Source organism: Oncorhynchus clarkii, chromosome 13 (genome assembly GCF_045791955.1).
Source record: "Oncorhynchus clarkii lewisi isolate Uvic-CL-2024 chromosome 13, UVic_Ocla_1.0, whole genome shotgun sequence".
NCBI classification, from domain to species: domain Eukaryota; kingdom Metazoa; phylum Chordata; class Actinopteri; order Salmoniformes; family Salmonidae; genus Oncorhynchus; species Oncorhynchus clarkii.
Window position 1 is genome coordinate 5561198 of NC_092159.1, and position 16587 is coordinate 5577784.

Genomic DNA, 16587 nt, shown 5'->3' on the forward strand with positions numbered 1-16587 from the left:
AGTGTACATATGATGAAAATTACAGGCCTCTCATCTTTTTAAGTGGGAGAACTTGCACAATTGGTGGCTGACTAAATACTTTTTTGTCCCACTGTACATGTGCTCATTGTTAGTTGCTTCTGTTTTTTTACTATTAAATATCTAAACCTGGTCAATTTTATAAACCTTGAAGTTACAGAAATGTAAGAACTGGTATTTTTCTGATTTTTTTTAACAAAGGAAATGCATTTGTATAAACATTCATAATTCCAAATCAAACTCAGATCAAACTTTTTTTTTAATTTAAAGTGAATTTAAAATCTCAACACACTTTAAAGGAAAAAACGATACAATTCAGGAGATAAAACACAAGCAGGAGCAATAAAATATATTCATAAAGGAATAATTTTTTAGGAACATAAGACAAAAACCATTACATTTTCAGACAATATTATCTCAATTAAAAATAGGTGAAAGAGTATATGGATGTAGTGTACACACTACCGGCCAAATTTTTTGGACCACTTACTCATTTTCTTTATTTTTACTTTTTTCTCACAGTAGAATAATAGTGAAGCCATCAAAACATTGAAATAACACATATGGAATCATGTAGTAACCAAAAAAAGTGTTAAACAAATCTAAATATATTTTAGATTTGAGATTCTTCAAAATAGCCACCCTTTGCCTTGTTGACAGCTTGACATTCTCTCAACCAGCTTCACTTGGAATGCTTTTCCAAAAGTCTTGAAGGAGTTCCCATATATGCTGAGCACTTGTTTGCTGTTTTTCCTTCACTCTGCGGTCCGACTCATCCCAAACCATGGGGCGGCAGGGTAGCCTAGTGGTTAGAGCGTTGGACTAGTAACCGGAAGGTTGCGAGTTCAAACCCCCGAGCTGACAAGGTACAAATCTGTCGTTCTGCCCCTGAACAGGCAGTTAACCCACTGTTCCCAGGCCGTCATTGAAAATAAGAATTTGTTCTTAACTGACTTGCCTGGTTAAATAAAGGTAAAATAAAAAAAATAAAATAAAAATCTCAATTTAGTTGAGGTCGGGTGATTGTGGAGGCCAGGTCATCTGATGCAGCACTCCATCACTCTCCTTCTTGGTAAAATAGCCCTTACTCATTGTCCTGTTAAAAAACAAATGATAGTCCCACGAAACCCAAACCAGAGGGGATGGTGGCTCATTGCAGAATGCTGTGGTAGCCATTCTGGTTAAGTGTGCCCTGAATTCTAAATAAATCGCAGACAGTGTCACCAGCAAAGCATCCCCACACCATAACACCTCCTCCTCCATGCTTCCCAGTGGGAAATACACATGCAGAGATCATCCGTTCACCCACACCGTGTCTCACAAAGACACGGCGGTTGCAACCAAAAATCTCCAATTTGGACTCCTCCGTTCTAATGCCCATTGCTGGTGTTTCTTGGCCCAAGTCTCTTCTTATTATTGGTGTCCTTTAGTAGTGGTTTCTTTGGAGCAATTTGACCATGAAGGCCTGATTCACACAGTCTCCTCTGAACAGATGATGTTGAGGGGAAGAGAGACATTTTCTGAGGCTGGTAACTGGAATGAACTGATCCTCTGCAGCAGAGGTAACTCTGGGTCTTCCTTTCCTGTGGCGGTCCTCATGAGAGACAGTTAACTGTAATGAACTGATCTTCTGCAGCAGAGGTAACTCTGTGTCTTCCTTTCCTGTGGCGCTCCTCATGAGAGACAGTTAACTGTAATGAACTGATCCTCTGCAGCAGAGGTAACTCTGGGTCTTCCTTTCCTGTGGCGCTCCTCATGAGAGACAGCTTCATCATAGCGCTTCATGTTTTTTGCGACTGCACTTGAAGAAACTTTCAAAGTTCTTGACATTTTCCGTATTGACTGACCTTCATGTCTTAAAGTAATGATGGACTGTTGTTTCTCTTTGCTTATTTGAGATGTTCTTGCCATAATATTGACTTGGTATTTTACCAACTAGGGCTATCTTCTGTATACCACCCCTACCTTGTCACAACACAACTGATTGGCTCAAACGCATTAAGGAAAGATATTTCACAAATGAACTTTTAACAAGGCACACCTGTTAATTGAAATGCATTCGAGGTGACTAACTCATGAAGCTGATTGAGAGAATGCCAAGAGTGTGCAAAGCTGTCATCAAGGCAAATGGTGGCTATTTGAAGACTCTCAAATCTCAAATATATTTTGATTTGTTGAACAATTTTTTTTGGTTACTACATGATTCCATGTGTGTTATTTCATAGTTTTGATGTCTTCACTATTATTCTACAATGTAGAAAATAGTAAAAAAATAAAGAAAAAAGCTTGAATGTGTTAGGTGTTCTAAAACTTTTGACCGGTAGAGTATTTTGAAAGAAAATATTAACGATAACAATGATATACAACAGCAATATACTTGGCATTCATCTACCTTGACTGCTAAATACTCAACTGGATTTGATTTTGCCCTCTTTACCCCTCGACCATTTCATGAACCCTGACCCCTCACCATGACCTTTTTAATGATACCAAGCAACAAGAATGTAGGCAGACAGGAAAAAGAGTCCCTATTATTTCTGATTACTCATACGTCTCATGTCAACTTTGGGTGAGTGTCCTGCATTCCCTACTTGTCACTATCCGCTGCAATTTTCTCAACTATCACTGTACCTGATATAGCAACTCCAGCTGCTATTAAAGGTGGAACTCCCAAAATAACTCCCAGACCTGTAACAGCTGCACCACCTGATATAGCAACTCCAGCTGCTATTAAAGGTGGAACTCCCAAAATAACTCCCAGACCTGTAACAGCTGCACCACCTGATATAGCAACTCCAGCTGCTATTAAAGGTGGAACTCCCAAAATAACTCCCAGACCTGTAACAGCTGCACCACCTGATATAGCAACTCCAGCTGCTATTAAAGGTGGAACTCCCAAAATAACTCCCAGACCTGTAACAGCTGCACCACCTGATATAGCAACTCCAGCTGCTATTAAAGGTGGAACTCCCAAAATAACTCCCAGACCTGTAACAGCTGCACCACCTGATATAGCAACTCCAGCTGCTATTAAAGGTGGAACTCCCAAAATAACTCCCAGACCTGTAACAGCTGCACCACCTGATATAGCAACTCCAGCTGCTATTAAAGGTGGAACTCCCAAAATAACTCCCAGACCTGTAACAGCTGCACCACCTGATATAGCAACTCCAGCTGCTATTAAAGGTGGAACTCCCAAAATAACTCCCAGACCTGTAACAGCTGCACCACCTGATATAGCAACTCCAGCTGCTATTAAAGGTGGAACTCCCAAAATAACTCCCAGACCTGTAACAGCTGCACCACCTGATATAGCAACTCCAGCTGCTATTAAAGGTGGAACTCCCAAAATAACTCCCAGACCTGTAACAGCTGCACCACCTGATATAGCAACTCCAGCTGCTATTAAAGGTGGAACTCCCAAAATAACTCCCAGACCTGTAACAGCTGCACCACCTGATATAGCAACTCCAGCTGCTATTAAAGGTGGAACTCCCAAAATAACTCCCAGACCTGTAACAGCTGCACCACCTGATATAGCAACTCCAGCTGCTATTAAAGGTGGAACTCCCAAAATAACTCCCAGACCTGTAACAGCTGCACCACCTGATATAGCAACTCCAGCTGCTATTAAAGGTGGAACTCCCAAAATAACTCCCAGACCTGTAACAGCTGCACCACCTGATATAGCAACTCCAGCTGCTATTAAAGGTGGAACTCCCAAAATAACTCCCAGACCTGTAACAGCTGCACCACCTGATATAGCAACTCCAGCTGCTATTAAAGGTGGAACTCCCAAAATAACTCCCAGACCTGTAACAGCTGCACCACCTGATATAGCAACTCCAGCTGCTATTAAAGGTGGAACTCCCAAAATAACTCCCAGACCTGTAACAGCTGCACCACCTGATATAGCAACTCCAGCTGCTATTAAAGGTGGAACTCCCAAAATAACTCCCAGACCTGTAACAGCTGCACCACCTGATATAGCAACTCCAGCTGCTATTAAAGGTGGAACTCCCAAAATAACTCCCAGACCTGTAACAGCTGCACCACCTGATATAGCAACTCCAGCTGCTATTAAAGGTGGAACTCCCAAAATAACTCCCAGACCTGTAACAGCTGCACCACCTGATATAGCAACTCCAGCTGCTATTAAAGGTGGAACTCCCAAAATAACTCCCAGACCTGTAACAGCTGCACCACCTGATATAGCAACTCCAGCTGCTATTAAAGGTGGAACTCCCAAAATAACTCCCAGACCTGTAACAGCTGCACCACCTGATATAGCAACTCCAGCTGCTATTAAAGGTGGAACTCCCAAAATAACTCCCAGACCTGTAACAGCTGCACCACCTGATATAGCAACTCCAGCTGCTATTAAAGGTGGAACTCCCAAAATAACTCCCAGACCTGTAACAGCTGCACCACCTGATATAGCAACTCCAGCTGCTATTAAAGGTGGAACTCCCAAAATAACTCCCAGACCTGTAACAGCTGCACCACCTGATATAGCAACTCCAGCTGCTATTAAAGGTGGAACTCCCAAAATAACTCCCAGACCTGTAACAGCTGCACCACCTGATATAGCAACTCCAGCTGCTATTAAAGGTGGAACTCCCAAAATAACTCCCAGACCTGTAACAGCTGCACCACCTGATATAGCAACTCCAGCTGCTATTAAAGGTGGAACTCCCAAAATAACTCCCAGACCTGTAACAGCTGCACCACCTGATATAGCAACTCCAGCTGCTATTAAAGGTGGAACTCCCAAAATAACTCCCAGACCTGTAACAGCTGCACCACCTGATATAGCAACTCCAGCTGCTATTAAAGGTGGAACTCCCAAAATAACTCCCAGACCTGTAACAGCTGCACCACCTGATATAGCAACTCCAGCTGCTATTAAAGGTGGAACTCCCAAAATAACTCCCAGACCTGTAACAGCTGCACCACCTGATATAGCAACTCCAGCTGCTATTAAAGGTGGAACTCCCAAAATAACTCCCAGACCTGTAACAGCTGCACCACCTGATATAGCAACTCCAGCTGCTATTAAAGGTGGAACTCCCAAAATAACTCCCAGACCTGTAACAGCTGCACCACCTGATATAGCAACTCCAGCTGCTATTAAAGGTGGAACTCCCAAAATAACTCCCAGACCTGTAACAGCTGCACCACCTGATATAGCAACTCCAGCTGCTATTAAAGGTGGAACTCCCAAAATAACTCCCAGACCTGTAACAGCTGCACCACCTGATATAGCAACTCCAGCTGCTATTAAAGGTGGAACTCCCAAAATAACTCCCAGACCTGTAACAGCTGCACCACCTGATATAGCAACTCCAGCTGCTATTAAAGGTGGAACTCCCAAAATAACTCCCAGACCTGTAACAGCTGCACCACCTGATATAGCAACTCCAGCTGCTATTAAAGGTGGAACTCCCAAAATAACTCCCAGACCTGTAACAGCTGCACCACCTGATATAGCAACTCCAGCTGCTATTAAAGGTGGAACTCCCAAAATAACTCCCAGACCTGTAACAGCTGCACCACCTGATATAGCAACTCCAGCTGCTATTAAAGGTGGAACTCCCAAAATAACTCCCAGACCTGTAACAGCTGCACCACCTGATATAGCAACTCCAGCTGCTATTAAAGGTGGAACTCCCAAAATAACTCCCAGACCTGTAACAGCTGCACCACCTGATATAGCAACTCCAGCTGCTATTAAAGGTGGAACTCCCAAAATAACTCCCAGACCTGTAACAGCTGCACCACCTGATATAGCAACTCCAGCTGCTATTAAAGGTGGAACTCCCAAAATAACTCCCAGACCTGTAACAGCTGCACCACCTGATATAGCAACTCCAGCTGCTATTAAAGGTGGAACTCCCAAAATAACTCCCAGACCTGTAACAGCTGCACCACCTGATATAGCAACTCCAGCTGCTATTAAAGGTGGAACTCCCAAAATAACTCCCAGACCTGTAACAGCTGCACCACCTGATATAGCAACTCCAGCTGATATTAAAGGTGGAACTCCCAAAATAACTCCCAGACCTGTAACAGCTGCACCACCTGATATAGCAACTCCAGCTGCTATTAAAGGTGGAACTCCCAAAATAACTCCCAGACCTGTAACAGCTGCACCACCTGATATAGCAACTCCAGCTGATATTAAAGGTGGAACTCCCAAAATAACTCCCAGACCTGTAACAGCTGCACCACCTGATATAGCAACTCCAGCTGATATTAAAGGTGGAACTCCCAAAATAACTCCCAGACCTGTAACAGCTGCACCACCTGATATAGCAACTCCAGCTGCTATTAAAGGTGGAACTCCCAAAATAACTCCCAGACCTGTAACAGCTGCACCACCTGATATAGCAACTCCAGCTGCTATTAAAGGTGGAACTCCCAAAATAACTCCCAGACCTGTAACAGCTGCACCACCTGATATAGCAACTCCAGCTGCTATTAAAGGTGGAACTCCCAAAATAACTCCCAGACCTGTAACAGCTGCACCACCTGATATAGCAACTCCAGCTGCTATTAAAGGTGGAACTCCCAAAATAACTCCCAGACCTGTAACAGCTGCACCACCTGATATAGCAACTCCAGCTGCTATTAAAGGTGGAACTCCCAAAATAACTCCCAGACCTGTAACAGCTGCACCACCTGATATAGCAACTCCAGCTGCTATTAAAGGTGGAACTCCCAAAATAACTCCCAGACCTGTAACAGCTGCACCACCTGATATAGCAACTCCAGCTGCTATTAAAGGTGGAACTCCCAAAATAACTCCCAGACCTGTAACAGCTGCACCACCTGATATAGCAACTCCAGCTGCTATTAAAGGTGGAACTCCCAAAATAACTCCCAGACCTGTAACAGCTGCACCACCTGATATAGCAACTCCAGCTGCTATTAAAGGTGGAACTCCCAAAATAACTCCCAGACCTGTAACAGCTGCACCACCTGATATAGCAACTCCAGCTGCTATTAAAGGTGGAACTCCCAAAATAACTCCCAGACCTGTAACAGCTGCACCACCTGATATAGCAACTCCAGCTGCTATTAAAGGTGGAACTCCCAAAATAACTCCCAGACCTGTAACAGCTGCACCACCTGATATAGCAACTCCAGCTGCTATTAAAGGTGGAACTCCCAAAATAACTCCCAGACCTGTAACAGCTGCACCACCTGATATAGCAACTCCAGCTGCTATTAAAGGTGGAACTCCCAAAATAACTCCCAGACCTGTAACAGCTGCACCACCTGATATAGCAACTCCAGCTGCTATTAAAGGTGGAACTCCCAAAATAACTCCCAGACCTGTAACAGCTGCACCACCTGATATAGCAACTCCAGCTGCTATTAAAGGTGGAACTCCCAAAATAACTCCCAGACCTGTAACAGCTGCACCACCTGATATAGCAACTCCAGCTGCTATTAAAGGTGGAACTCCCAAAATAACTCCCAGACCTGTAACAGCTGCACCACCTGATATAGCAACTCCAGCTGCTATTAAAGGTGGAACTCCCAAAATAACTCCCAGACCTGTAACAGCTGCACCACCTGATATAGCAACTCCAGCTGCTATTAAAGGTGGAACTCCCAAAATAACTCCCAGACCTGTAACAGCTGCACCACCTGATATAGCAACTCCAGCTGCTATTAAAGGTGGAACTCCCAAAATAACTCCCAGACCTGTAACAGCTGCACCACCTGATATAGCAACTCCAGCTGCTATTAAAGGTGGAACTCCCAAAATAACTCCCAGACCTGTAACAGCTGCACCACCTGATATAGCAACTCCAGCTGCTATTAAAGGTGGAACTCCCAAAATAACTCCCAGACCTGTAACAGCTGCACCACCTGATATAGCAACTCCAGCTGCTATTAAAGGTGGAACTCCCAAAATAACTCCCAGACCTGTAACAGCTGCACCACCTGATATAGCAACTCCAGCTGCTATTAAAGGTGGAACTCCCAAAATAACTCCCAGACCTGTAACAGCTGCACCACCTGATATAGCAACTCCAGCTGCTATTAAAGGTGGAACTCCCAAAATAACTCCCAGACCTGTAACAGCTGCACCACCTGATATAGCAACTCCAGCTGCTATTAAAGGTGGAACTCCCAAAATAACTCCCAGACCTGTAACAGCTGCACCACCTGATATAGCAACTCCAGCTGCTATTAAAGGTGGAACTCCCAAAATAACTCCCAGACCTGTAACAGCTGCACCACCTGATATAGCAACTCCAGCTGCTATTAAAGGTGGAACTCCCAAAATAACTCCCAGACCTGTAACAGCTGCACCACCTGATATAGCAACTCCAGCTGCTATTAAAGGTGGAACTCCCAAAATAACTCCCAGACCTGTAACAGCTGCACCACCTGATATAGCAACTCCAGCTGCTATTAAAGGTGGAACTCCCAAAATAACTCCCAGACCTGTAACAGCTGCACCACCTGATATAGCAACTCCAGCTGCTATTAAAGGTGGAACTCCCAAAATAACTCCCAGACCTGTAACAGCTGCACCACCTATTTGTAGTAGAGAACTTCGAAAATCTTTCTTTGCGTCTCTCTTCTCCTTCTCCTCATACAGTGCTATGAGCCTTTCCTGATCCTCCTGTTTCTTCCTCTGATCCTCCTGTTTCTTCCTCACCTCCTCCTGTCTCTTTCTATCCTCCTCTTTTATCTTATTGTGAGTCTCTTCATATATCTCACTGGTGTAGTGTTTTCCTCCATTATTCTCCACCATCTTCCCTATCTTCTCCAGCAGCTCTGTGACCTGAGTGTCGTCCTCCCTCTCTCTATTGTTAAAGACATGAAACCTGTTCTCACACACATGGATGACTTTCTGAAGCTCATCACTCTCTGTCAGGAACGTCGTCACTGGTTTGCCCTCCAGCTGATCGGGCCGAGTGAACAGTAAGATTGTGAAGGGTGAAGCGTCTGCTCCAAAGTTCTCCTGGATCCACGTCACAGTGTTCCTCTCCTCCTCTGTGAATCTATCCAGCCTAATCACAAGCAGGAACACATGGGGTCCTGGGACTGACATCTTAATACACTCATCGATTTCCCTCTTCATCTCCTTTTCAGACATTGTTGTATCAAAGATCCCTGGGGTATCAATTACTGTTACTTTTGTTCCTGGAACATACCTTTCACCTTTTCTACAGTGTTTGGTTACAGACTTTGGGGAGGACTCTGCTTTAAACACATTTCCCCCCAGGATGGTGTTTCCTGTTGCACTCTTCCCTGCTCCAGTCTTCCCCACCAGAACTATCCTCAGGTCAGAGGGTAGTGACACTGTATAAAGTATAAAGAATAACAATGAGTTATAATTCAACAGTGTCGGGGTCAATTCCATTATACTTCAGCCAATTCAGTTGTTGAATTGAATATTTCAATTTAGGGGCTGAAATGTGTACAATTATTTTTTACTTTTTACAAGGGCACAAGGCGAGACCCGGATGCAGACACAGGAGGCAGATGGTAGGGCCTTTGAAGTTTATTAAATCCAAAAAGGGGTAGGCAAAAGAACGGTCAAAAGGTCAAAATCAGTTCAGTAGCCAGACTCCTCTATGTGCTCCTCCATAGCCTTCGTCTCCGGCCCGGATAGATAATATAGCCAACCCCGAGGTGGTGTGGCGCCTGGGAGAAGATCAATGGCACATTCATAGGACGGTGCGGGGGAAGGGAAGCAGCACGTGCCTTCCTGAACACTTCCTGAACACTTCCTGAACACTTCCTGAACACTTCCTGAACACTTCCTGAACACTTCCAGGAGGTCATAGCATTCTGTGAGAATGGACGAAACAGCCAAAGCCTTGCTAACATCCTAAGGAAGACGTCTGGGGAAGGCTGTGCTGCTTTATTAAGACTGTGGGAGTAGTGGCAAAATGTGCTCCAACCCAGGATGGTGCTCGTGGTCCAGTCAATAACCGGGTTGTGTTTTTAGAGCCAGGAAAATCCCAAGACAACAGGAACATGGGGGGATGCAATGAGGTGGAACTGTATGGTCTCACTGTGGTTACCTGATACCGATATATGAACGGACACATTACTATGGGTGACTCCACCTACTGAGCCAGTGCAAGTATCAACAGGAATGGGAACCATGGGTTTCTTCCTCCTCCTCCTCTTCCTCCTCTTAGAGGCACCTGGCAAACTGATGAGCCGACGGTCAACAACAGTGTAAAGGTCAATAGATGAGCCGACAGTCAACAACAGTGTAAAGGTCAATAGATGAGCCGACAGTCAACAACAGTGTAAAGGTCAATAGATGAGCCGACAGTCAACAACAGTGTAAAGGTCAATAGATGAGCCGACAGTCAACAACAGTGTAAAGGTCAATAGATGAGCCGACAGTCAACAACAGTGTAAAGGTCAATAGATGAGCCGACAGTCAACAACAGTGTAAAGGTCAATAGATGAGCCGACAGTCAACAACAGTGTAAAGGTCAATAGATGAGCCGACAGTCAACAACAGTGTAAAGGTCAATAGATGAGCCGACAGTCAACAACAGTGTAAAGGTCAATAGATGAGCCGACAGTCAACAACAGTGTAAAGGTCAATAGATGAGCCGATAGTCAACAACAGTGTAAAGGTCAATAGATAGGCGTTTACAGATTAGAATTGTTATTGACGTGTTTGTAGTTATGCCAGACCAGATAAACCTGTCTCGTTGTAGTTATGCCAGACCAGATAAACCTGTCTCGTTGTAGTTATGCCAGACCAGATAAACCTGTCTCGTTGTAGTTATGCCAGACCAGATAAACCTGTCTCGTTGTAGTTATTCCAGACCAGATAAACCTGTCTCGTTGTAGTTATGCCAGACCAGATAAACCTGTCTCGTTGTAGTTATGCCAGACCAGATAAACCTGTCTCGTTGTAGTTATGCCAGACCAGATAAACCTGTCTTGTTGTAGTTATGCCAGACCAGATAAACCTGTCTCGTTGTAGTTATGCCAGACCAGATAAACCTGTCTCGTTGTAGTTATGCCAGACCAGATAAACCTGTCTCGTTGTAGTTATGCCAGACCAGATAAACCTGTCTCGTTGTAGTTATGCCAAACCAGATAAACCTGTCTCGTTGTAGTTATGCCAGACCAGATAAACCTGTCTTGTTGTAGTTATGCCAGACCAGATAAACCTGTCTCGTTGTAGTTATGCCAGACCAGATAAACCTGTCTCGTTGTAGTTATGCCAGACCAGATAAACCTGTCTCGTTGTAGTTATGCCAGACCAGATAAACCTGTCTCGTTGTAGTTATGCCAAACCAGATAAACCTGTCTCGTTGTAGTTATGCCAGACCAGATAAACCTGTCTCATTGTAGTTATGCCAGACCAGATAAACCTGTCTCATTGTCTTTTGGCTTTGGCACTAAGCCAAATGCTGAAGTTAAAGGATTCAACAGATGAACTCTATTTTTTATTTGCATTAAAATAATATGTTATTATATCATTAGAATTGCAATGAAAAAACAGAATTATTTTCAATTACACAGAATTGTAAGTTAAAATGCGTTGATTACCAGAAAATGCACACCATGAGGATTCAATGGATGCAATAAATAGTACAATCAAAGGATGTTATTTAAATGTTATTTAAATGTTATATAAATGTTATTTAAATGTTATTTAAATGTTACTAAATTCAATTGTTTGGTCTCAAAATTATCTTAGCACATTTCATATCCCTGCCCCATCTCATTTCATACCCCCCATCTCATTTCATACCCCCCCATCTCCTTTCATCCCCCCCATCTCATTTCATCCCCCCCATCTCATTTCATCCCCCCCATCTCATTTCATCCCCCCCCCATCTCATTTCATCCCACCCCCACATCTCATTTCAAATGACAGAATAGTACTTTATTTTTAGTCCCGCCTTTCACCTTGATTGACTGTCATTTCTGTCTGTCTCTTCTTTGATTGTGTTCAGCTGAGAGGATTATTCCTGCAGTCCTCAGTCCTCAGTCCTCAGTCCTCAGTCCTCAGTCCTCAGTCCTCAGTCCTCAGTCCTCAGTCCTCTACACACACACTCCTGGAGGTTTGGATGCAGTGCGCCTAGAACATCTCCAGACAGACTTACTTGTATGATGGGCGTAACACTCATCACATTCCAGGCCGACTATATTGCTGACGTTGCATTGCATCGGTCATCAGAATGCTGTATCATATGATGTGGTTAGCTGATGTGACGTTCCACCAATTCAGTCCCGTTTGAGAAGTGTTACTTTGAAAAATAAATATGATTTTACTCAAATGTTATATTCTGTTATAAATAGCACATGTTCAACTTCATAAAAAACACATTTTCCCATCTCAAAAAAAGTACTATAGTAAGTGCCTGTTATGTAGCAAATAAAACATCAGTGTTGACTGTAACAAAGTTGACTGTAACAGGGTTAACAACCTCATCTTAAATCAGCCACCAATCCCCTCGTGACAGGGGCTTTACAATGAAGGTGAAACTTGTAGACATTTTTGGATTAAGAGGGTTGAAATCTTCCTAGAAGTGACACAGGGTTGTCGGAGGAAATGTTGGCATCAGACTTTACTCATAATAAGAATATTCATATTATTCAGATTGATTGAATTCTCAATGTGGTCTATGTTAAAGGGCACTTCCTGTAATATAACAGGCTTTTAAATTGGTGCACAAAATAAAAAGGCACTCTTTTCATGGAATGACCCCGATATGTTAAACACCTATCCAGGCGTTGTGAGATCTGACAGGTGTCGGCCTGGTGACTATTATGATCAGTATTGTGATGTGTCATGGGTGGGGCAGAGAATCAAACCCCCCGTTCTCTTCCATCAAAATAATACATTATTATTACATTATCTATGCAGCAAAGATTCCACCTCCCACTAACCTAAGGTTACACGATTAGTGAATGTTCAGTTCATTACCTGCCTATTGTATAAACAGGTGGGGCTGATAATGACCTAGTTACATAGGTTGGACCCATAAAATACAGAACATATCTTGGCACAATAGATTCATACTTAAGTCAAACAGGAACACATACTTTAAGTTCTCCAGTGAGCCAACACTACAATGAATGTGGTACAACAAGATAGACAGCATAATACACTCCTTACAACACTGTGAAGTTTAACAGGGACACCTTTCACTAGTTACGATTGTCACTGCTCTAGACCGTGATGTAAAAGTGAGTTCAACTTCATCCCTCCCCTTTTCCTGCTTAATCTGTTCACTATCACTTAGAGACGGATGAGATTATTGCAGAAAGCCTTAAGGCTTTTCAGATATGTTTCTATTTTTTAATAAGGTGATTAACACTTTTGACTTTCCAAAAAGACAGACAGCAGCAACTTCTAACATTCCATTTATTTAACAGGTGTATTTATGTAATTATGAACTGTAACTTAATGCAAAATATATTTATTTAGTTGCACTGGAATTGTCAGTATTTTGAACAGCAGAAATCCTCATCATCATCCATTGATAATGTTGTCCCATTAAACAATAGTAATGTTCAATTGCCACTAATATGTGAATGCAGACTCTGGCCTAGCTCACACCCAGCGGAGGTCAGGACCCCCAGAAAGCATATGAACATGTCATTAACCATAAAATGAATGTTTGGAATTACAGGAAATTGTCTTTAAATGCGCACAATTTTCTCTCAGCCTAATGGAACAATGTGTAGAATAGCAGGAAATTAGCTCAGAGAGTATTGATGTTGTAAACAATCCTTATCTGGTAGGGAAACTTCATCTTTATAGTTTAAATTAGTTTTGGGTTTTGTTGCATTATTTGACTTTAAAATATACATTTAGGCAAATTTTATAACGGAATGGATTTGTTTAGGGAATTTTCAAAATCCTTTAAATATTATTCATTTCCATTTGGCCCTATACCTGGAAATCCCTGTGTCCTGAGTAAAGGATCCTAAACTCAAAAAAACAAATGGCAATAACGTTAACTGGGAAAGTATCTTATCGTTTCTTGCAGTAGCCTATCTGTGACTTTAAGAAGTATTTATCTGATTGGTTTCATGTCTTTAGTCAGTCTGAGTTATATCTGTGCTGGCTTGTCATGTCATTTGTCCAAAGGTTTTTCACCTGTGCTGGCCAGGTGATATTTCAGCTCCAGGTGACTTGAAAGATGTGGAGGGTTTACACTTTTTTAATAGAATAATAATGAACCGTCCTTTACCTGATTATCACTGTTTTTGTTTTACTCCACTTTGATTTTTTCTTCCTGTTTTTAAGTTCGATGTGGGTTTTTATTGTGTTTACCTCTTCTAGGGCAAATTTAGTGGGTGCTCATGGAGGGTGTATTTTAGGTCCCATTTGTTGATGCTAGTCAATTCGGTGGACTCCCCCATGTGTGTCCTTCAGAACCCCTCCTAGAACCTGTTTTGTTTGGGTTGTTGTTAGTGACGCTTTGTTAGTTCCCCCTTTTTTTTTTGAGCATCAATTTTTGGTTTCTTGCTGGGGAATATAACAACATGGGGGCTCGTCCGGGATCTTGTTTCCCATTATAGTCTCTCTACGCACCTACTCTGAATGTCACAGTCGTGATAATGGACGGACCAAGGCGCAGCGTGAGCTGAGTTCTACATCTTTATTTAAAGTGAAACTTTAACAAAAACAATAAACAAACAACGGAACATGAACTACGTGGTGCAGAATGCACTCACACAAAACAATATCCCACAAACGCAGGTGGGAAAAAGGGCTACCTAAATATAATGGTTTTGTTTGTCTTGTTTATTTATTTTAATCATTGTACCTAAACTGTATGTGTAAACATGTATACGCAGGGCCCAGCTGTAAAAGAGACATTGGTCTCAGTCTGTGTTCCTTGTTGAAATAAAGGTATAATAATTAGAAGTAACGATTACCAGCTGCCTCTAATTGGGAACCATACAAACCACCAACATAGAAATACAAACGTTAGAAACCCCCCTAGTCACACTCAGACCTATACCCCATAGAGAACCCAAAGGGCTCTCCATGGTTAGGGCGTGACACTGAAGCTCTGTTGTGCCCAGATATTTGAGTGTCTAAAATACACTTTTGTGGTAGTTTCTGTCATTGACATCCACCCAGAGTGAATAGGTGGAATCATTTTGAAAGTTGCATAAACACACAGGCTAATAAAGGTTAAAGAGCTTAAATGCTCTCTTAAAGAGGATAAAGGCTTTCAGTTGGAAGCATTTATGGAAAACCCTACATGAGAGATGCTAGACAAATGTACGAAGGCAAATCTGCTCATCATTGTAAAGCATTATGACATCAACGTTATACATGTCGACTCAAAAGCAGGAGTCAAAGCTTTAGTCTATACTGTTTTGGTGGAGGACACCCTATAGCTCGTGTTTAGACATCGTGTTGAGCTTGCTGAGAGAGGTTGCTGCAGGGAAACACCTTAATTAAACATAAAAACCTATCTTTTGGAGCACGTTAGCCATTTTCAAAACAGATTGCACTGCGCCTGTGAATTTGCCATTGAGAATCTGGAGCTGGCGCAAATAAAGATAAAAGTTTGGTAGAAAGACCTGAAGCCGGACTTTCGATGTGGGTGAACAAGTCCTTGTTTTGTGCAAGCAGAGATACTGGAGTGCAAAGGAGCAAGATAAATAAATAAATACTTGATAAGGGATGGGCTATTTACAGATGGGCTATGCACAGGTGCAGTGATCTGTGAGCTGCTCTGATAGCTGGTGCTTAAATCTAGTGAGGGAGATATGGATCTCCAGCTTCAGTGATTTTGCAGTTCGTTCCAGTCATTGGCAGCAGAGAACTGGAAGGAAAGGCGGCCAAAAGAGGAATTGGCTTTTGGGGGTGAACAGTGAGAGATACCTGCTGGAGCGCATGCTGCTGTGGGTGCTGCTATGGTGACCAGTGAGCTGAGATAAGGCGGGGCTTTTCCTAGCAGAGACTTGTAGATGACCTGGAGCCAGTGGGTTTGGTGACAGGTATGAAGCGATGGCCAGCCAACGAGAGAGTACATGTCGCAGTGGTGGGTGATATATGGGGCTTTGGTGACAAAACATATGGCACTGTGATAGACTGCATCCAATTTGTTAAGTAGAATGTTGGAGGCAATTTTTAGATGACATTGCCGAAGTTCGGTAGGATGGTCCGTTTTATGAGGGTATGTTTGGCAGCATGAGTGAAGGATGCTTTGTTGCGAAATAGGAAGCAGAATCTCTAGGAGACAGAATGCGTCTCCTTCCTGAGCGGTATGGCAGCTGCGTGGTCCCATGGTGTTTATACTTGCATACTATTGTTTGTACAGATGAACAAGGTACCTTCAGGCGTTTGGAAATTGCTCACAAGGATGAACCAGAATTGTGGTCTCCAAAAAAACATTGTCTGATTTCGTTTGATTTTCCCATGATGTCAAGCAAAGAGGCACTGAGTTTGAAGGTAGGCCTTGAAATACATCCACAGGTACACCTGCTATTGACACAAATATGTCAATTAGCCTATCAGAAGCTTCTATAGCCATGACATCATTTTCTGGAATTCTACAAGCTGTTTAAAGGCACAGTCAACTTAGT

The 16587-nt window shown here is 42.8% G+C and overlaps 1 protein-coding gene across 1 annotated transcript; it reads right to left on the reverse strand.

Moving 5' to 3' along the window:
- Window positions 1-301: 301 nt before the first annotated feature.
- LOC139424201 (GTPase IMAP family member 7-like) lies at window positions 302-12198 on the reverse strand. Its single transcript, XM_071175879.1, has 4 exons — window positions 12135-12198; window positions 9673-9837; window positions 8557-9345; window positions 302-309 (listed from the first exon to the last, which is right to left on the reverse strand). The coding sequence occupies exons 1-4, from the start codon at window positions 12196-12198 to the stop codon at window positions 302-304; spliced, it is 1026 nt and encodes a 341-aa protein (XP_071031980.1).
- Between the last annotated feature and the right edge of the window lie 4389 nt (window positions 12199-16587).